At 55.3% G+C, this 21129-nt stretch overlaps 2 protein-coding genes across 7 annotated transcripts in view; both read right to left on the bottom strand.

The window, feature by feature from the left end:
- The window catches only part of DNMBP (dynamin binding protein), a 32140-nt gene extending 25680 nt beyond the window's left edge, over positions 1-6460 (bottom strand). For 3 of the 6 annotated variants that reach the window (XM_068688202.1, XM_068688206.1, XM_068688207.1), the window contains exon 1: positions 6321-6460. The gene's annotated coding sequence lies outside the window, so the exon portion shown is untranslated. Of the gene's footprint in view, positions 1-425; positions 647-673; positions 2267-2321; positions 2902-6320 lie in introns of those variants that run through there. The other 3 variants (XM_068688203.1, XM_068688204.1, XM_068688205.1) reach the window with 3 other exon arrangements.
- A 4690-nt stretch (positions 6461-11150) lies between these two features.
- On the bottom strand, positions 11151-20585 carry CPN1 (carboxypeptidase N subunit 1). The gene is made up of 9 exons (XM_068688640.1): positions 20074-20585; positions 17495-17691; positions 17092-17247; positions 16798-16980; positions 15820-15931; positions 15388-15527; positions 14973-15072; positions 12967-13085; positions 11151-11418 (listed from the first exon to the last, which is right to left on the bottom strand). Exons 1-9 carry the CDS (start codon positions 20294-20296, stop codon positions 11287-11289), a joined length of 1362 nt encoding a protein of 453 aa, XP_068544741.1. The 5' UTR covers positions 20297-20585; the 3' UTR covers positions 11151-11286.
- Between the last annotated feature and the right edge of the window lie 544 nt (positions 20586-21129).

The raw sequence follows: 21129 nt of genomic DNA, 5'->3' as shown, positions 1-21129 counted from the left end.
ACTGTTGGACGAAGGGAAGGGAGCAGCCACAGCCCTACTGCTGCAGCGCAGATGCTTCGGCTCGGAGGGATGCGAGTGTCAGCGAGCACGGGGGTGGCTTGGTGCCAGTGCCAGGGACAAGAGCCAGGAGCACACAAACTCTCCTGCGAGGTTGCTGGGGATTTCTGATGAGCCCACACAGGTCACTGACAGCAGTGGCCACTCTTACCCGTATTCCAGAAATACCTGACACTTCTTTTGCACATCCTTCTCTAAATTGCCCTGCATACACCACCAGACCAGCCCCTCACCAGCCAGCCAGCAGGGAGTGTAAGCCCCTAAAGCTGGTCCTACTGGGGCAACACCTCCCAGATCACTCTGTCCCTTGAAAGTCCAGGGCCAGCACCTGGTAAACTATCCTCTTCCAGCAAGGGACTGTGAAATACCTCTGAATACTAGGCTGCTTGCTGTCCTTTTCCGTCCGTCCGAGTCTAGACAGTATGCCCCTGTCTTTGAAAGCAGTGGATCAGTCTTACAGGGCTTGCTTGCTCCGTAACATGATTCGAACACAAAATATTATGTTTTCCAGGGTCTTGGCCTTGTCTTACTCCACGGAGTGCTGACTGCCAACATTTTCTCCAAACCTCCACCTAGAAAAGGAAGCCTTCCAGCATCTTGCAGACCGGGAACTTACTGAGTCCAATTCCTCAGCTTTAATGGTGGACACGAGCTTCTCCCAGCTCCAGCCCAGATCTGCCCGGTGAGAAAAACATCCAGCAACTGCTCGTGCAGGGGCTCCGGCAGGAAGAGCAGACTGCAGGGAGAGCAGGGCTCCGCCTGTGATCCCCAGTGAGTCACGGCTCCTGACTGCTGGCCAAGCACCATCCCCTCTCACCTCCAAGGGGGGCAATCCCTCCCAGCCAGGGGGAGGGAGAGCTCCCCCACAACTCAGCAAACTCCGGGACTTCACCCTGGCAGAGGTCAGGGCTGGAGATTGCAGCAGAGCTGGAGCAGGACAGGATTCCTGCCTCCGCCTAGCAGCAGATCCACGTCCAAAGAGAGCCTCACTGTGCAAGTATGAAGCTGTGGCACAGCGGCGAGCTCGGCCCGCTGAGAACACGCTGTCTCTGTCTCGGTGCCTGATCCTGAGCAAACTAGGTAACGTGTTCCTGGCGCCCAGCTGCAGCCCGCCCGGTGCCCGGACACAACAGCTTTGTGTAGCGAGGCAGAGAAGCGAATTCCCAGGGCATTAATCACTCCTCCCAGCCTCCCCACATGCATGCTCAGCACACATCACCTTGGTGGAAGACAGCCTACCCCTTCTTGTCATTAGCTCTGGAGTATGTCTGGTGCAGTGTGGGCTGATGAAAGGCCAGACCGGAATGAAATGAGAGCTATTAGCTCACTTACAGGATTGTTGTGAGACCTTCAGCGCAGATCACGCCACGGCAGCCAAGAGGAGACATTTACACACTGACTCAGACAATTTCTCTTACCCTCCTCTCTCTTCGTGGCTGAGATTGGACAGGGTAAAATGCCTCAAATAAAGGACTCACCAGCACAACAGTGAACTATTACCAGGCGCTTGCTCAAAGGATCATAGCTTACATGGAAGCAGACCTACTGAAGCTGGTGATACAAATGCCCTTTTGGGCTGTTTGATCGTAAGGATGAGTAAATTGATTTCTGACGAGTTTCTGTAGCTTCAAAACAGGAGTTCTCTCTTCCCCGTTTTTGCTGAAGCAAGGATTTCAAGCACTTAAAAAATAATGCAGTGACACGAAGAGATCATTTTAGGTTGATTACAAACAGCATTAATAGCCCCAGTAAAAGGAGAGACTCAAAGGCTTTTGAGACAGCTAATCCAGTGGTACACCCAAAGCGTTGATCAGATTATGAGATAAAGAGCAATAATGAACAGATGCCACAAATTTAGCAGCAAGAGAACCAAACCTGATGGGCAGCATCCCTACCTGCCTCCCTCCACATAATACTTCTCAGCTTCTCGCTCAGAGCCAGTGCTGTTAGAGCTGGCGATGGGCAGCACTGCAGCACAACTCACCAGCACAGTAACCAAGAAATTAATACATCACCAAACAGAAAAAAAATGCAGTGCAGGCTTCCACACGCACAGTCAGTTTGCACAAGCAAGACAAGCATGTTCTTGTGCAGCAGATGTCTCAGCCTCTTTAAAACTGAGAGCCAGCCTAAGCAGTAAGCCAGGAAGGAGTCTGATTCCCAGAAGTGCACAAAAGCCAACTTTGTCACAGAACAATTAAAGAATATTAACAAACGCTGCCACTGATCTTTTTTTTTAAATTTAAAAATGCCATGCGTTTTACCTCTGTCTTTTCACGCCTCCTTCCCCTCACTGTAACGTAATGCCTGGTCACCGAAAACAGAATCCACCCCCAGAAACAGCGATACCCTCTGCCTTGCTCAGCTGCTGGCTCTGGCTTCCACAGGACATTTGCTGCAGCGCTCGCTGTGCAGGAGCAGTACCTAACATGCAGAGGGCAGAAACCAGGAGTGTCACTTGGCCTCTCACACGACTGTGTCAGGAACAGCTCACTAACTACGTGCCGAGGCATTTTCCCTGCCCTTTACCTCTGTTCCTCCCACTTCCCCATGGCCTCCAAATGTGGCCACCTCTCCTCCCTTCCTCCTTACCCCGCTGCATCTGCAAGGCCTGCACAGTCCTCAGCCATGCTTCAAGGACAGGACATTGCCCACTCTGGAGCACACCCTGAGCACTTGCAGGAGCCTTCGGAGCTGCCAACTGCAGTCACCCCCCTGCTCCGAGCAGAACGTGTTGCTCTGCAAGCTCCCGGAGGTCCTTGCTTGCCTGCACATTCCCGGGTGGGACAAACAATACCCCATTGAGCCAGGCCCTGGACATGGTGCCAATGCAGGGACTGAGGAAAACTGCAGAGCCACCCCTACAAACCTCAACAGACCGGACAAGACAGCAAGCAGGGCAAAACCAGGCTTAATGGTGCAAGAAAGGAGCCTTCTCCTGCCGGGGCCATGCGGACTGCTGCAGCCTCTCGTTAAAACACGCTGTTTGTCTGCACAGATCCCACAGAGCCCCCCTGCTGAGCTTCTCGCAGTGGGAAACACGTGATCTCTCTTACGTCCTGCCATCTCCAGACCCCATATGGCTCCCAGGAGGATGAGGAATCTCCCAGCTTTAAAAAGAAATAGCTTCATTTCCTTTTAAACCTGACATACAGAAATCATTACAATAAATACACCAAGGTTGGATCAGCAAAACCCCAGATCCAGGATCACCAAGAACAACGGCTGCTTGAGCTCTGCCTTCCCCACAGCACGTGTACGACAGTTCGGGGCGTTTGCCACAGGGGCTCTGCGTGTACCACACAAGTCACCCAAACCACGTTTTTTTCCCTCCAGCTGGGCACTGGCTGTCACAGTGCTGTCACCTGCTCGGTAGCGGGACACGGCTCGGTGCCGGCTGGCAGGGTTTGTGCGGGGTAGGCGTAGGTTGGGGAGGAAGGAAGAGGAGCTCGCGTTGGGCCAGATGGCAAGCGAATGAAAGTCATCTGGAAACTTGAGCACAGCATCAATTTTTAATGCAAAGCAGAGCACCTTGCCAAAACATGTGAGCAAGGACACTGCGGTGGATACTTAATCTATAGCATTGTGGCCCTAAGCACACAAAGGCCAGAGCACCAGCTCAGGAGATAAGAGCTTCCCCAGTTCTAGCCATACTGTACTGAGTGGCTGCATGTACTTCACAGACACCCTTACCGAGTCCTGTCTTCTCCCTCCCCAAGGCACACGTCTAAAACGATACAACATAGAATAAGGACCAGACAACATAGATACAACATAAATACAATATAGAATAAGGACCAGACAAAATCCCAACAGCTGCACCCCTTCTGCCGTGCAGTACCTGTGCCTGGGATCCCTCAGGTAGGCAGTACACAATCACAAAATTAGTCATTGTACCTTCAGTACGTCCCCAAAACAGGTTGAACTGGGGATACAAGGACATTCCTCAACACCTGAGAGCTTTACTTTGTACCCTGACCGGTATTTTTCAATGCAGCTTTTGAACAGAAGTCCCCGGTGATGCTTTGGTTGTTGGGTAGGGAGTGCAGAAATATGGGGATTACTCATTTGAACTGGAAGCTCTACTCTTTGCTCACCTTTACGCCCATTCTATGCTGCTCACTATCTCCAGAGAAGCTGAATCCCCTGGGAGGGACTCCATTGATACCTGCTATCATGTGGCCCTAACCCTTTTCAGAGCCTCCAAGTGCTCCTGACAAGGAAGCAATATAGTTTATGCCCTAATACAAAGGTTTTAAAACCAAAACAAACTAAAAGCTATGCCACTCAGAAGCGGGATTAAGCAATCATCATGAATTTACAATTCATTAGAAATACATTTTTGTTGGAGGTTGAGGGGAAATTATCAGTTAAGGTAGTGAAGTGCTAAGCACTACTGAGGGCACCCCACCCAGGCACACATCACTGGCATTACAAAGTCCGTCCGAACAGCCACCCACTGCACAGACACCGCAGCCGCACAGCGAACCCTACGATTATCACACAGCCACGCTCCCCAGGGCAGCGAACACACCTGGGGCTCTGCAGGGCCACGAGGCTCGTGCCTTTCCTCTCCTGTAGGAATTCCTCCCAGCCCCTTGCAAATTTAACATTTTTCTAAAATGTTTACACATACATACAAGTTGTTAATGTCACTGCTAATCCTAAGAGGAATGGCAACAGAGTGGGTGCAGTGGCGTGGCAGTCAGGCATCAGGGAAAGTGGGAAAAGGGCACTGGGAGCAACTGAAGCAGCTGCAGAGAGAACTGAAATGTTGTCCTTGGCAGAGCAGAGGATTTCTAAAGAACAGCAAAAGAAGCCAGCTCAGAGATGTGGGCTTTAACTGTGCTATACAGGGCCTTGAAAACAAGGAGGACACATTTAAACACGATGCCCAGCATGACTTGCAGCCAGAGAAGTGAGTCAAGATGAGGGGGATGATGGTGACGTCTCCCAGCACAGTACAGAGGCTGAATTTGGCAAAATACCTAAAAAGCTACAAATTCTGTATCTACAAACTCTTTCAGACCTTTTGTGGATGTAAAGAGAATCATAATGGAAGCGGCGAAGGAGAGAATGGCAGAGGCAAGGGGAGAGCGAGCTTTTTCAGCAGAAAGTCATGTAAACATGAAAAGCCTCAAAACAGATGTTACTTGCAATATGTATTACACAACTAAAGGCTTGCTAGGTACTGTGCAAGGAGAATGAGATGTGAAAGGACTGGTGTGGGGGAAGTACTTCAAACACCAGCAAAGGCAGCGGAGCTCTTTCACCTCAGAGGCCAAAGCTGTGTCAAGGACGGGGTCAGCTGCAGCACCGCTCTGCTCAGCCTGCGGCAACAGGCTCAGCCCCAGAGCTGCAGCCCCTCGGAGGGCATTCAGGATGCAGCCTCCATGCCCTGGCGAGGCCACTGCAGGAGGCACTGCCAGCTTGCCTCTCTTAGAGTACCAGGCGGTGCTGCCAGGCTGGCAGCAACGCTCAGCGGTTGGCATTTACTAGAGCGAGAAGGGGAGGAAACTCTCGGAAGTTTCTCTTCCCAGGCTGGCACGGGCAACGTGGGTGCTCGCAGAGGAGCAGCTGGGGAAGGCACGGCGCTGCACCCTGCAGCTTTAGCTCCCTGCGTGGGCACCTGTGCTGCCCCTCATCACAGCATCACCGCTCAGGTTGCTGGAGCTCACACGCCTGTGCTGTTTCTCCAGGACCAGGTGCTCCCCGTTAGCAAGCTGGCAGTGCCAGCTCCCTGCGGGTCTGCTGCCACACACACCCTCACCCCGAGACCGCACCAGCCGCACACACACGTTTTAAGCCACCCCACCCCGATGCCACTCGGCCGGGCAGCACGAAGGCAGGGTGGGAAGCACCGGGGTGGCTCAAAGGCTGCTCCACGCAGCCTGTGCCCCCCGAAACGCTGTCGGGGCAGCGGGTGAGCCGGCAGAGCCCCGGCACACGCCGAGCACCCGGCTCCGTGCCCTGGGGGGCCGGGACAGCCCAGCCACAGCCCAGCCGAGGGGCGGCCCGGGCCCACCGAGCGGCACCCCCCGTGCCCAGGGACAGCCGGCACGGCCCCGGGCACTGCGGGGAGGCCCGGGGCGGGGGCAGCCCGGCCCCACCGCCTCCCTGCCGGGGGAAGGCAGGGCAGAGACCGAGGGGCCGCAGCGGAGGCGGGGGCCGGGCCGCGCCGGGGGAGGCGCAGGCCGAAGGGGGGGGCGCAAAGCGGGGGGAGCCGAGCGGCCGGAGCCCGGCTCCCCCCGGCGGGTCCCTACCTGCTCCCGGCCCGCTCCGGGCGCCGCGGCCGCTCCGGCCCTGCGGGTCCCCGCTCCCGCCTCCGGTCCCCCCTCCCTGCCCCCGGCTCCCCGCTCCGGCCCCGCGGCCGCCCGGCTCCGCCCGGGCCGGCCCCCAGCGCCCGCCCGGCCCCGCGGCCCGCCCCGCCGCCCGCCCGCCTCCGCACGGCCCGGCCCGGCCTGCTGGAGCTGGGAGGCCGCGGCCGGAGCTGCTTCACCGGGCAGGCCCCGAGCCTGGGGACCCCCCCCCCCCGGTGACATGGGGACGGCCCCGGGACAGCCTCGCGGCGCTGCTGGAGCAGGAGCAGCCCCCGCAGCTGCCCGTGCAAAGTGCTTCGCCTCCTGCCCCACAACGTGTTGGTGCCTCGCAGGCACCACTGGTGCCAGGGCTCCGTTCCCCACTGCTGCCTTCGCCTGGGTGTCTCTCGCTGCCTCGTGGGCAACAGCTGAGGAGCGGGGCTGCACCGTCCATCTGGTGCCGTCTCGGTTTTGCTGCGAGGAGCTGGCCCTGGCGGCTTAGCCCCGCTGTAGGATCCCCCAAATGGAGAACAACAAAGAGCTCCCGGCAGAAGGCAGCAGCCGGTTTGTGCAGCACACAGAGGGGCGCACCACGCACAGCTGGTCCCGCGCTGGTTTTCCTGGCAGGCCAAAAACGCCTCCGTGCCCCAAGGGATACCCTCCCTCAGCAGCACGCTGTGAAGCCCCGAGCCTCAGCCTCCAGCGCAGATATCGCAGCTTGACACTTGTTTGTGCATTTAGCTACACTTCTCCATGGCAACCTCCGAGCTCACAGCTTGGCTTGCCACCAGCTGGGAACAGGGTGCGCAGAGCACGGCGCACGCCCCGCTGTAAAAGTCGTGTTAGTGCGTGCACAGGCTCCGAGCTGACTCCCCGTCTGCTCTGCTGGTGCTGGGACCCACAAGGCTGCCACGGCGCTTTGCTGTTGGCAGGGGTCCTGGGGCTGCACAAGGAGCTGGGTGCTTTTCCCTGCAGGTATGGTTCTTCGTGTGCACTTTGCTGGAGCCGAAGAATGGACACCAGACCCTGCCACTGGGTTTTAAATGTTGTCCTCTGAGCCTAAAAGCTCTGCTGTTCTTGCCAGCTGAGAGGTTTTGAGCCAGGGTACTCCATCCTTTATGCAAAAAGAACAGCCAATCTGCTCTAGAGGACCGTAGCCCTGAGTAGCAATGGGAAATAGTCGTCTGCCTCGACGATGGCCAGTGCTGCCCAGCGAGGTGTAGTGTTTACCCAGCGGTGTAGGAGCAGAAGGACCTGGCAGCTGTGCACAGCCTCCTTGGAAGCTCTCCCGGCTCACAGCATGTGACCAGCAAGAGCCAGGAGGGGGACCTGAACTGCACACAGTTAAGAGTGAGCTCGGTGCAGCTCCACAGCTTTCTCCAGGGCACCGTAAAATGACCGCACAGGTGTCAGTGTTCACAGGGCTGTGGGAACAGCACAGAAATGCAGCCAGGGGGTAAGGGTGGGTGGTAAATACAGTGGCACCTCTGGGTAAAAGCACAGAGTCCTTTGCAGGCAGCAGCGCAATCAGTCTAAACTCATACGTGCCAAGACAGAAATAACACCATCCAAGGAAAGCTGCGAGGCTTTTTCTGGAAGCTGAGTCCCAAACCACTCTTGCATATAGCAACAAACCCTGAAGCCTGTAGGGCTCTGAGGCCGCCCAGCTTTTCCTGATAACTCTCGCACTGGACTAACTGAATGCATTTGGGCAGGTCTGTGTCCCTCTTCTTTTGCCTTTGCCTCCACTATTACTTATGTGGTGGCTCTGAGCTTTTCATTGCTATCTTCACTTCCAGCCAACCCTTTCCTTGGCTTTGAGTTCAACTTTTCCAGTGTTCCAGGAAAAGCTATGCGCTTTAAAAAGAATTGTATATTTTTAGCTGTAAAATGTGTCCCCCTGTATGTCTCCACTAAGCATTTTACTGACTGTTCTTCGTACAGTCATCCATTTCTATCTCTCTCTTGTTTAACCTCAGCACTGCTGGACAGTCCATCATGCCAGTCCTCCTGTGGCCTTCCAGGTCACGGCCATGACCAAACCACCTCTGCTGACATCCCCAGCAAAGATGCCTCACCCTTCTTTGGGTTCAGCTATTTGTACTTTCCCTTGTTCTGCCTCCTTCATGCAAGCCACAGAAAAAGGTTCAGAGGAGGGCAGTGAGGATGCTTAGGGGTATGGGAACTGCCAGGCAGGCTGGGACTCTGCAGCCTGGAAGAAGGATGTGAAATCATTGCAGTGCAGATGTGTCTGAGGGTTTAGCATTGTTTTTAGACCATGCTTCTTGCAACACTTGGGACTAAGTTCATGGCAAGCCTTTGAGAGGCGGGCTTGACAGAGTGCTGCCTCGGAAACATTTTGTAACTGTGTTTTCACGTGGAGAGCTTGGCCATGGCCAAGTGGAGCCTTACCAAACTGTTCAACACAAAAATATTCAGAGCTGGGAGGGGATTGTGCTGGACAAATCCCAGCCCAGAGAGAGTTGCTTTCAAAACAAAAAGGTTATGTCTTGTAGGAACTGTTTTATAGGGCAAAAAGCTTTCCATGGAGACTCCAACTTCGCTACTGTGCCAACAACCCCACAGCAGCCTGCCAGAGTGAGTGCAGTGGCCTCCTGGAAGGCCTGTCCTGTTCCAAACAGAAGAAATCCCCCTGCTCCGACTCTGCCCTGGAAAGCAAGGGGAACCGAGAAGGTCTTACATTTTCTAGGACCACAAGAGGGCAATATGAGAGCACCCTGCAACCAGCAGGCTCCGCAAGGCCACCTGTGACCATGCTGGGATGGGTGCTGGTGGCATGAGCAGCTCCGAGCAAGCAGCGCATCCATCCCCCTGCCCAGGGACCACACGGCTGATCTAGCCAGCAGTGCAACCAGGGCAGGATCCCAGCTGAGTGCTGCTCCCTAGCAAGCCCCTTCCTTGCTTTCAGCTTCAAATATGTCCTCGGAGGCAAGCTGAGCTAATGCCGTGGTTGGGGGCAGGAGTATGTTGCACATGGTTCAGATGCATGGTGACAGCAGATCCTTCAGCATGCAGCATGGAGCCAGGCTGGCCTCCCTCACCCTCTCTGCACGTCCTCTGGTAATTCTGTTGCATGGATGTGCACCTACACAAGGCTTCAAACAGGAGGGTCCAGCCTCTGGCATGAGGCTGCAGGGCTTGGCCATGGGAAGAAGTGTTAAGACACAACAGAGTTTGAATGTCTCAGCCTCACCGTCCTTATTCACTTCCTTCCAGATGCCAAAAGAAAAAAAGAATATGAATTCAGCTTTGGTTATGAACATGGAACTGGCCACTGTCTCTGGCCCACACCGGCCTGTGCAGACCAAAATCACTCAGAGCCATGGTAACATGCAATACTGCTTCTGGCACTGTTTTGCAGTAGCCTGACTAGATACCCTCTGAGGGACAGTTTGCTCTGCCTTTCCAAGAACAGACACGGCAGAGAAACAGCTTCTGTTAGCAGGCAGAGGTACAAGGGCGTGTGTGTGCTGCTAGGGCTGAAAATGCCGCTAGCATCTTGCAGCACAGACGGGGGAGGATGCGACAGCGAGGGATGAAGTGCAGAATACCGCCTGTGCAGTAGGCTGGTAGAGGTTCCTCTCCAGAGATGAAGTCTCAAAAGAGGAGGAGCAAGGAGATGTCTGGGGGAACGTCCTGGAGAGGCTTGAGTGATGGAGAGAGCCAGTGCAACGGAGGGGAACTCAGGATAATCAGTCATACAAAAAGAAATTGTGGGGATGCATGGGTTGGGACTGTTTATCCCTCTGGAATTATTTATTTATATGAAGAATGACAGAAAGATTTTGCCTGCTTAAGATACTTTTAGGGTGGAAATAGCTTTATTTCCACTTTTGCTTCTACTTCAAGCCTGCCCAGACAGGGCAAGCAGCATTTTAAGACCCAGCCTCTAGCACCCCACCTCGCTGAACCTTGGATCATACCTTTAACCCCATTACAGCTCAGAGGCTTGCACTGTGCCTGCCCAGCACACTGCCGGCAGTCATGCATCTGGATTTCCCTGCTGCACACTGACGGAACCAAGACTCAGACAAGCTGTCTCACAGGACCATCAAATCACCTGTCCTGCACTCCTACTCGCTTGTTGTCAGACCTCACCTAGCTGCTCCTGTGCTCAGACTAATTGCTTGTGTTGGCGCGAGCAGACCCTTTGGAGAGCCATCTGGTTTGGATCTGAAGACATACGGAGACAGGATAATCCATTGCTTTTGCCGGCATGTACCGTTTCATCCTGTCTCACTATAAATAATCCAAACGAGCTACCAGGAAGTCCCATCTGCACAGCAACATGGATGTAACATCACTAGCTGGGCGCTCACCTTGGAGCACCACAACCCAATGCTGAATTCCTGCTTGTGGCTTTCCACGCAGCGACAGCTGTGCTACGCATAGGACACGCTGTGTCCAGAGCTGGGCACAGAGCTGAGCACCAACTGCTTTTAAACTGACCTTCCTCTAACTTCAGGGTCTGCAGGCAGCAACCATCCTTACCTGAGGGAGAAGCACGGTGCTCACACCCAGAGGATGAGCGCCAGGATTCATGTGCCCTGCTAGTGAGGGCAGCACTCGCCACCTGGACTCATTCTCCCTGCTGTGCACCAGTGCCTGAATGACTCACACAGGCTGTAGCAGCTGATTCCTGGAGTGCAGGGAGCAGAGCTCTCCTGGTTAGAACAAGGGCAGGAGGGCAGCTCCGCAGCTCCAGACATGCTGCCTGGGGGCCTGCAGCCCAGACGCATTCTGCTGTGAATGACTTCACGATTTGCTCAGGGATTAAATACTTCCTCGTTTAATAACCTAATAATTCGGGCTAGTTTCATGCTGGACTTTTGGAAAGTTCACTGGCTGCAGTCTTCAGCCAGGCCTCATACAAAGGGCTTCCCTCAGCTCCCAGCCAAGTGAGCTGTCCTCATCTCTGGGTCCCCCGGCGGGTGGCTCTTGGCACTACTTTCTTCTGAAGGGTTTTATTGTTCGTGCGTGTGCCTGAGGCTTTACGCTCTGGGGGCTTCCTCACCACATCTTGTTTGAGCTGGAAATGCACCTGGAGAAAGAATAACAACCGTGTAACACAGTGACTGTGCCCTGCTGGCTCCAGGGGTCTGCAGGACCTGCCCCAGCTGACTGTATTCTAAGCTAACTCATGGCCAAGACAAGCGTTGCCAATCACGGGCTCAGTGTTATGATACAATGGGAACTCAGTGCTTAAATCAGCTGGAAATATTTTTTTTTCCCCATGGAAAATACTGTACCAACCATCGGCTACATTTCTTACATAGGGAGTTGCTCTTGTGGCAATGCAGTGTCCTCGGATGATTTGAGGATGAGCTGTGAAAGGCAAGTGACTGAGCTATGATCCTTTTTCATCTTTTCTCACAGAGAATGAAGAAAAAGCTTTGCTTTGCATTTCTGTAAATGTTTAATCCACAGAATGGTTAGGACAGACAGACCTTCTCAACTGCATCTTGTTACCTGAAACCCGCTTAATCACTCCTGCAGCGACAAGTGACTTGAGTAGATCCAGGCAAAAAAAAAAATCCACAAAAGAAACCCCTGTCCAACCAAAAAGGATCAAACAAATGGCTGTGGGGTAGCAGTGGAACAAGGCAAACAAATGCAGTCACAACAGGGAAGGGGCAGAGGGACCTGGGGAGATCTGCAAAACGAGACCCTCAGGGAACAAATCTGTCTCCTACAGAAAATCTGTCTCCTACAGTGGTGAAAGGAAAATCTCTTACAAAGGAAAGCAAAAAAACAGGGTGCTAAACCTAGCAAAACAAAGGCTAGGACTGGGCTTGACAGCTCTCTATAAATACATCAGGGAATAAATACCAGGGAAGAAGAGGAGCTATTTAAAGCATAGTGTTGGCATAAGAACAAATAGGGATAAACTGACCATAAATAAATTTAGGCTGGAAATTAGAAGGTTTCTAATTCTGAGAAAAAGGCAGCACTGGAAGAACTTCAGAGGCTGGGTAGGGTGGGATGAAGAGACGGAGGGTGGGAGAACCACCGCAGTGTATTTAAGGCAGGGCCTGAGCAGTGCGTGCAGAGAAGCTCATGGCGTGCCAGCATGCTGCAGCCGGGGGGGTCTTGCCAGTCCTCAGCCAAGACCATGCCCAAGGTCCTGCTGCATTCAGAAGGCAAGGGCTGACCAACCACTGTTTTTATAACCTATTTTGAGTTGTCCAGCCTGCACTTAGAAGGGCATTGTAAGAGCTGGTTTCACTTTATCTCCCAAAGGAGATAAACTCCCAAAGGAGTGTTTGGCTGTTCTTTGCTGGCACCTGGTCCCCACGGCAGCTCTCGGCAGAAAAAGGGGCAGCCCTCAGCCTCTTGCTGCCTGTCTGATGATTGATCCCAGGCACGATGCAGATGGCAGCAGAGCACTGAAACCCACAGAGCAAAGGGGACAGCACAGCCTCAGGGAACAGACACTGCCTCTAAACCATCATGTCCTGGAAAGTGGGGAGGTTGGAGGAGAGCTGAAGAGCAGCAGACCTGGCCAGCCAGGGGCTCACCCCATGCCCAAGATGCAAAGGAGCACAGGAGACTTTTTGAGGCACCCTTGTGACTACGCAGCCTGACTCACCAGTGAAGGTTCAGCTGGGCCAACTGTTGTTGTCACTGTCTGGGGCTGGTAGCCCTCTGCAGAGGCTGTGACAGTGTAAGTGCCAGGCAGCAGCAGCCGGAAATAATCCCCCATATCGCCTGGAACACAAGGTGAGAAGAGAAAGCACTCAGGATGCATAGATTGCAGAGTAAAATATATTCCAGTAGCTCTTAATGAGCATCCTTCCTTGAGGATGTGCAGCCTTCAAAACCCAGACAATTTTTGGCCTTCCTTCCAAATCTGCTGGCTCCTGCAAGGCTGGATTCACGCAGGAAGCCTGCAAGTGATGCCTCACTAGCGCCACGGAGCAGAGGTCGGTCTGCAAGGAGACAAGTGAAAGGGGACAAGGCAGCAGTGCTGGCTGTGCCCTCTCACAGGGAGGGTGCAAATCTGAGCGCTCGCTGGTCACACAGAAGCAGGCCTAAGGGCATTCATGGCTCCAGTTTGACTCCTTCTGCATATGCAGAAGGCATCTTTAATGCCTGTCATATTCAGTTTTGCCACGTCTGTGTTACCAGCAGAGTTGTAATCTCTCACCAGGTTACCGCTCCCCTGATTCTTCCTGCACAAGAAAGCCCCAGGAGCACTTTGTGTACTGCTGGGGCAGGGACAGGGGGGCAGGGGGCTGACAACAGCGAGGGAGCAGCACGTTAGGGATTACTTAGAGCATCTGAACGCATGCCCATCTATGGAACTGCACGGGAATTGCAAATCTGAGTCAGCCTGTGCATTTTGGCTTAGGTGGACTCAGCCTGGCTGGGAAGAGGTGGGGGGGGATCTGCTCACAGCTCCTTGAAGGACAGCTACAAGGATGGCGAAGCCAAACTCCTCCTGGTACACGGGGCAATTATCATGGATGGCAGCTTGGTAGTGTCAGGGAGCACAGCTTCACCACAAGGGTGAGACAGATCAACAGAAATTTCCATCCTAGGAGGTCAGTGGGGATCAGATGGAGAGAGAGCAATGTCAGACCAGAGCCTGTGCTGGGACAATCCTGCGCCCACCAGGACATTGGAGTGGAGACACCAGCATGGCCTTGAAGCTGGCTGGCACAGTAAGAGTGCCACTCTTACTGTTAGAGTGCCACCGAGTCACAGACCTATGGCCAGAAGTTAATTTTGATGATTCCCTAGTCTGACTTCTGGAGAACTGCAATATTGGCTTTTTTTTTTTTTTTTTTTTTTTTTTTCTGCAGCCAGGCAGGTTGGAGAAGGGTGATTATGAAGACGAGGTTAAAATCAGCCAGCAAATGAGAAACCACCACAATTCAGATCAACTGAAGTGGTACTTCATTCTCAATATAAAATTGTTTGGCTTGAACTCCCAGCCTTTCATCTTGTTCTGCCATTGTGTCCCTTGCTATCAAGTATTTGAGCTCTGGGTAGACACTGAGATACTTGAGCAGATTATTCCCTCAACCTACTCTTTGGTTATGTACAAGGGTATTCTCTCCTCTCTCTCAGGTAACACAGGACTCTGAAGTCCTTGGCAACAAGGTTTGCTTTCCAGTTCTCACCTCTTTCTTTCCTCAGCCCTCTCCATTTTTGCATTTTGTCCCCACAGCACCCAGCACTATATCCCCCTTGTCTTGCCTTCTATAGATTATACATTAGAGGATTGCTGCTTAGCTACATCTTTACCCTGTCTGTTCAAACAGTAGCTGACATGACCTGTGGCCAGTGTACCTACACTTTAACAGACCATTACAGGAAAGGATGACATCAGAAAATCCACTTCATTTTTTCTCACTTCCTAGACCACGGTTGCATCCCCTGAGGCCCTGGCCCAGCTGCCTGTGAACCCACCTTCTCCCTGGTCTGGCAGGCACAGGCAGCAGCACTACCCTGCGCACCGCTCATTTCTCACAGCTAACATTTTTCAGAAGCAAAACGTGTTGAGCAAAATTCTCACTGTGGCCTCACTCCCCTCCCACAAACCCAGACAGCCTCTCAGGGGGACACCACGTAAGGGGATCGGCGACCCACCGGAGGTAACGTCATGGCTGATTCCCTGGACAGAAATGACTGCTCCTGCAATGCCGTTGTTGTTCTCGTCTGACACCATCCCTTTGATGCCCTGGTGAATCTGCAGGGAGACAGTGCTGGCTGGGTTAAGGCCCTCCCTTTGCTCAGGAGGGTATTTCTGGGTGCTGGAGGAAGGCAGAGCTCTGGGGACACCACCACTTTTCCCCATACCCCTGGCTGTGCTGGTTCTCCCCAGGACTAGGACACAACAGCCACCCCAAAGCCCACCAACATCCCTTCCAGAGCACCCAGCAAGGTCCATGATCCCCTCCCTCCTACCCCAGTGCTCCCAGTGCCTGCTGGCCCCCTACCGTCAGGGCTGGGGCCTGCTGGGAACTGCAGGAGAGGGGTGTAGGTCGCAGGACCATCTCCTTACCTCCTCAATGAAAGCAACAAGTGCCTCCCGGTTGGCCATCCACTGCCGCTCCAGGTCCTTCTCGGGGGGAAACTTATTGCAGCTCAGCTCCAGGGTGATTTCAAAGCAGTTGGTGTAGAGGTAATTGAAGTCTTGCATGCCTGGAAGAGGACAGCCATGGCCAGGGGAATGCAAAGCCCCTTCCCTTCCCACTCCCATGTCCCGGGTGTCCTGGTACATGTCTCTTCCACCAGGACTGCTCTGCTCCCTTTCTTTGCAGCTCCTTCCCCTCGTGGCTGCCCAGCTCTCTCCTTCAGGGCTCTATTTCCCCTTCCATCTCTCTGAGGTAAAACCACCAGAAAAGTGCTATCAGCCTTCCCTAAGTGTCTTGCCTATCCCCTGACCTCTCTTCAGCCCTGGGCCTTGCTGCGGTGGGTGTTGCCCAGCCCTTACCTTTGCTGAGCGAGTACCAGGACGCCCCGTTCGTGATGCCATCAGCGAAGTAGTCCCCACAGTTCCAGCCGCGGTGCATCCAGCCATGGGCATACGAGTACGTCTTGGCCAGCTGCAAAGACCATGGCTGGCAGTCACACAGGAGACAGATCCTGCCTTTCACTGCCGTGAAATACAACCTGAGGTGGCCAGGACCTCTAGGAAATGTAGGCAGGTGAAAGAGCAGGAGGAAGAGCAGAAATGTGGCAAGCTGAGGGCTTGCTGATGGCACAGACAGCTTCTGGCCTGCTCCTGCTGCCCTCCCACCCAGCTAATGGCACCAAAGGGAGGAGTAAATACAGGACAGAAGCTAACTGGTGTCAACCCTGATGCAAATATCACATCTACCAGGGGAATTTTATTAGGAAAGAGTTTGGGCAACTTGTGTTTCTGGCATCTTCATATTTATTGCCCTTATCAAATATTGCTGTTTATTTTTAGATATGAAGGCAGGGTCGAAACTGGAACACTGGATCCAAAGCCTGTTCTTTGTGTAAGACAAAGTTTAAGAGAGAGTGGTGCTTCCATTTTCTAATGCACACTCTATTCCTTGTGTTATGGTTCAGATGCTGGTATAAGCTCACTCTGTCAGCACAAAAACAGTTACTTCATTGCATGTCTGACTTCTGAGGCTGAGTGGGGACCACCAGCCTCTGCCCCAGGCTGCAGGCTTTGTCTGGCTTTGCGTGTAGCCCTGCTCCCAGCGCGCTCTGGCAAGCCCTGTGCTTCCCAGGAAGGCTGACTCCAGCTCAGACATTTTTCTCATTAGCTGTTCTAACGCAGACTTGCTCATTCTCATGCTGGTTTCTGAGTTTCCTAATGGAAGCAGTGACTGAAGGCACTGTTTTCTGGGACAGCTGAACAATGGAGAAAAATCAAAGGCTCAGCTAGTCCTAGCAGGACCATCAGGACGACGTACCAACACTTTCCCATCCTCACCTTCTGGAACAACTTGTCGTCAGGGGTGGGTGTGTTGACTGTGCGCCGGTGGCTCCTGAACCGCTGGTCCTGAGACTTGTCGTAGGGGTAGTTTGCCACCACCGCTCCGCCGTGCAGGTTGGCCGACAGCACAAAATTGTAGCTGCCGATCCACTGAATCACAGCCAATGTCTCTGGCTCCACCTGTGAGGAGAAGAAGGGGTGAACTGCAACAAGGGGCAGGCCCACGTTGGTTTTCTGCGTGCAGAAAAGGACCACTGTATCCTTTTCAGATACAGCATCCCAGGCTGGTACCTGGCTTTTCCAGTTGTCAGGCAGCGGGATGTGGTGATTCGGCCCGCTAATTTCCCCGCTGTAGTACATGAATGTGTTGAGGTCAGGGAAGTTGCGGTTCAAGTCCACACCGTTGGCGTTGTTCCTCCCCGTCAAGTACCCAATGCTGTCCGGGCCCTGCAGGACAAAGGTGCATCGTGGGGGTAAGAACAGGGTGGGTGCAGCAGGGACTGGCCATCCTAACAGTGCTTTGGTGGCTTTGAGTTGTAGCACAGTGGGTAAGGCTGGCGTGCAAGCATCCACCAGCACCCACCACAAACATGTCCCCTTCCCACTGCCCCAGAAAAGGGGACCCCGCAGGAGCCCCGTCTGGGAGGGCTTTCGGCCCCTGCCCAGCTGGAGGCGGCGCTCGCTTGCCTGGTACCTGCTTGGCAGCCACTTCGTACCCGTCGGGGTTCATGGAGGGCATGATGTGGATGCGCGTGTTGTGGAGGAGGCGGGTGACGCGCTCGCTGCCCCGGCGGTACTCCTCACACAGGAACTCGGAGAGCTGCAGCAGCAGCTCGCGGCCCAGCACCTCGTTCCCATGCATGTTCCCGACGTACTTGAACTCCGGCTCCACTGCAGAGAGCAACACAGCAGCAGCACCATCAGCTGTGACTGGGGTCCGGGGAGCCCCTTCCCACCACAGGGAGATACAGCAAGCCCGAGAGACCCCCGGTAAATGACAAGAGATGGCCCTTTCCCTTGGAAAATGGAGGTGGCACAGAGGGACTGGGGGTGGTGGCAGGAGAGCTGCTGCCCCCAGCCCTGAGGTGCGGGGGGCTGCTGGTAGGAAGGAGAGGACAGGCCATTTTCTGCTGCCTCTGCCATGCGCAGTTTGCTGTCAGTACCTCTCACCCGTGTGGCACATTCCTGGTCGGCAAGCTTTAAGGAGATTTTCATTCCACCACAGGATAAAATCAATCCCTGGCCCCTGGCGAGCTATGCTCTTTCACTGAGAGGCAGGGTCCCCACTGACTCCATGCATGTGGGAGGCAGCAGAGGTTTCCCCTCTGCCTCCCCTTCACCTGCCTCTGAGAGGATGGCTGGGGGCTTCCTCACCCTCCAGAGTCAGGGAAGGAAGCCCTGAGAAGCCCTGAGCAGCTGAGCTGAATGCTTATCAAACTGCCTCTTGGGCAGCTCTGGAATGAGCAAGAAGGCCTCTTGCCCCCGGCTTTTCTAAAATTAGAGTCTGCAAGCAGAGACTCACTGCTCTGCTGAAGGAGAGGCAGCACCCATTAGGGATGGGGTTAAGCTTTCCCTGCTCCAGAGGCTTTTAAAGCAGTTACTTGCCACAGAATAAATGTCAAGTTGCAGGCTGCAACCAGCACCAGTAGGATGAAAGATACCAGGAGAATCCAGCTAAAAAGGGAGCCCAAGTTTCATGTGACAGGGTAAGGACAAAACAGGGCATCATTACACATGTTGGGCTGGCAGGGCTCAGGACTCACTGTGAGTTTTTCAGCCACCAGCAGCGATCCCCAGTGTCCATGATGATGCTGGGGCAAAAGACACTGCAGCCCTGCTTGCTGGGCACCTGCTGCTTCCAAAATCCAACCAAGTTTCCAGATGTGCTGACGACAGACTCTAAAACAATTATAATTTTGGCACCAGATTTTCCTTTTGCCTGTTTGTTGCCTGTGACCTTTGGATTGCCGTGCCTTAGTGAAGGACGCTGCGGGTGGGCAGTATGTGTTGACCCGGTTAGATTTCAGGAGACATGAGAACTGACTTAATTAGGTAATCCAGTTATTAAATCGATAAAAATGTCCTGGGGTTATGTGCAGCCTTCATTTAAAAAAAGAAGGTCTCAGCAGGGACTCCTCCTTTGTTTTGTTTGAGTCTGAGGCAGGATTTGTCAGCTTTTTTCAATTCGCAGACCCCTAAACTTTATCCACGTGGACACACAAGCCCTAATTCCTGCATGTAAGCCAGCTGACTCAAGGCTTTACTTTTTGGAGTTACATTCCACGGCCTTCAAAGGAGTCCACAGATTCCCCAAATTCCCATGCTACAAGCTGGAAGCACCCAAGAAGCAGGGCCACAAGGCCACGCTGCCAGGGCTCCTTGCACTGAGGACTAGGAGCAGGTCAAGCTGAGTCTCTGCCTGGGGCAGGGAGACTTCGGTCACCTCCTGCAGCCCTCCCAGCTGCTCTGCTGTGGTTCTGCCAATATAAAACCCAGCACAGCATCGCCAGTGCCCTTTGCTCACTCCTTGCTTTCAATCAGCCCCCGATGTGCTGTGGGGGTGTCCAAGGTCTCCCTGGTGCTGTGTGGGTTTCACTGCACCGTGCTGGCACGGAGGTGATCATGGTGGGAAGGCTCTCACCGTGCTGCCTGGCACTCCTGGCAGCGATGCTTTGGGCTGCAGGAAGGTGTGCAATGGGATCTGGGGGGGATGCTCCACTGGGGGGGGGGTGTGCAGCAGCAGGTCCCGCTCACCCCTACAGCACTGCCGTCTGTTTTCCATGGGACTATGACTTTTCCATGCACCCTGCCCAAGCTGCGGGAGCTCAGCAGCACCTCTGCTGTGCAGCCCCGAGGAGCAGGGACCAGACTGTTCCCCCCCAGCGCTGCCTGCTGCTGCAGGCCGGGGGACAGCTGCCACCTCTCCCTGCGGCTCCAGGCTGGCTTTCGGGCAGGAGAGGGTGGCGGAGAAGTTGGCGTGCTGGAACGACCTCGCCTGCGTCAGCCCGCGTTTAAAACCCACGGCTCTGTCCAAAGTACGTGCCTGGGCCCCGCTGCGGCTCCGGCACGCTCCGTGCGCGCACGCAGCCTTTGGGAACGCGCCCCCGGGGACCCTGCCAGAACCCCCCGGCACCTCCGGGAGTCCTGCGTGCGACGGGGGCAGCCCCCACCCGTGTCCCCACGGCGCCGCGTGGCAGGAGAGCAGCGGGACTGTCCCGTCGCGTCCCGTCCCGTCGCGTCCCGTCCCGTCCCGTGCCGTCCCCCCGTACTCACGGGGCTCGTGGATGCCGGGGTAGTCGCTGAACTCCAGCACGTAGAGGTGCCGGCCCTCGACGCTCCGGCCGATGCTGTAGACGCGGCTGACATAGGGACACTCGCTCTGCACGCGGAACAGGGCCTGCACCATCTCCTCGTAGCGGTGGTGGACGAAGCTGACGGCGGCCGCCACCTCGAGCAGGAGCAGCGCCCCCGCCAGCGGCCGCAGCCCCCGCGCCATCGTCCCGCGGCGAGCGGCGGCGCTCCGGGCCCCCGGCTCCCTCCCGGCCCCCGGCTCCCTCCCGGCCAGGAGCTAAAGTGCACGCTGGAACCAGCTCTTTCCAGTTCCCCCGCCGAGTGCCAGCCCCTTGCACCTGCGGGCGGGGGGCGGCGGGAGCGGGGGCAGGGATGCACCCCCCGGCCGCCCGCTGCCGTCGGGGAAGTTTCCCCGCTGCGGCTCACTCATTAACCGGACGGCAAACAGGCCCCCGGCGCCCCTGGCTGTCACGGCAGAAGAAGAGCAGGGCTGGAAAACTGGCTGCGGAGGGCGGCGGGGCTGCCAAGCGCACAGGCGGGCGGGGAACGGGGGGGGGAGAGGAGCGGGGAGCGGGCGGGGGGCGCCCCGCGGGGCCGGTTCTTCTGGGGGGAGCTCCCCCGGTCGTCCCCCGCCGCCGTGCCCACGGGAGGTTGAGACTCCCGCGTGGGGGGACAGTCCGGCGAGGCGAGGGTGGGTGCCCCCCGGGTCCCCGAGGCTGCTCTCCTGCCCCATCTCCCGGGGAAGTGGGGGAGATGCGGCCCCGCCGCCCCGGCCCGATTGGGATGGGGCCAGGATCGCCCTCCCCGTGCCCTCCTACCCGGGCAGCCCAGCTGGGAGGTTGCAGGGGGAGCAGGGGGCGGTGCGGAGCCTGCTGTCGGATGCGCAGCCCCCTGCTCGGGGGTGTAAGCCCGCCTGCTGAGCGCCCTCCAGCACCCAACGGGCAGCAGCAGAGAGCTCAACAGCCTTCAGGCAGCCGAAAATGCCCCCGTCTGTTTGCAGAGACGCAGACTGTCTCTGGATTTGGAGGAGGCTGATTC

Source organism: Anas acuta, chromosome 7, assembly GCF_963932015.1.
Source record: "Anas acuta chromosome 7, bAnaAcu1.1, whole genome shotgun sequence".
Classification (NCBI taxonomy): domain Eukaryota; kingdom Metazoa; phylum Chordata; class Aves; order Anseriformes; family Anatidae; genus Anas; species Anas acuta.
This window is presented reverse-complemented; position numbering and strand designations above follow the sequence as displayed.

Coding starts and splice junctions, on each gene's coding strand:
- CPN1 (XM_068688640.1), bottom strand. CDS start 20,296: ATGGCGCGGGGGCTGCGGCCGCTGGCGGGGGCGCTGCTCCTGCTCGAG. Junction 17,248..17,494: donor ACGAAGTGGCTGCCAAGCAG/GTACCAGGCAAG, acceptor TTTGTCCTGCAG/GGCCCGGACAGCATTGGGTA. Junction 15,932..16,797: donor ACGACAAGTTGTTCCAGAAG/GTGAGGATGGGA, acceptor TGGTCTTTGCAG/CTGGCCAAGACGTACTCGTA.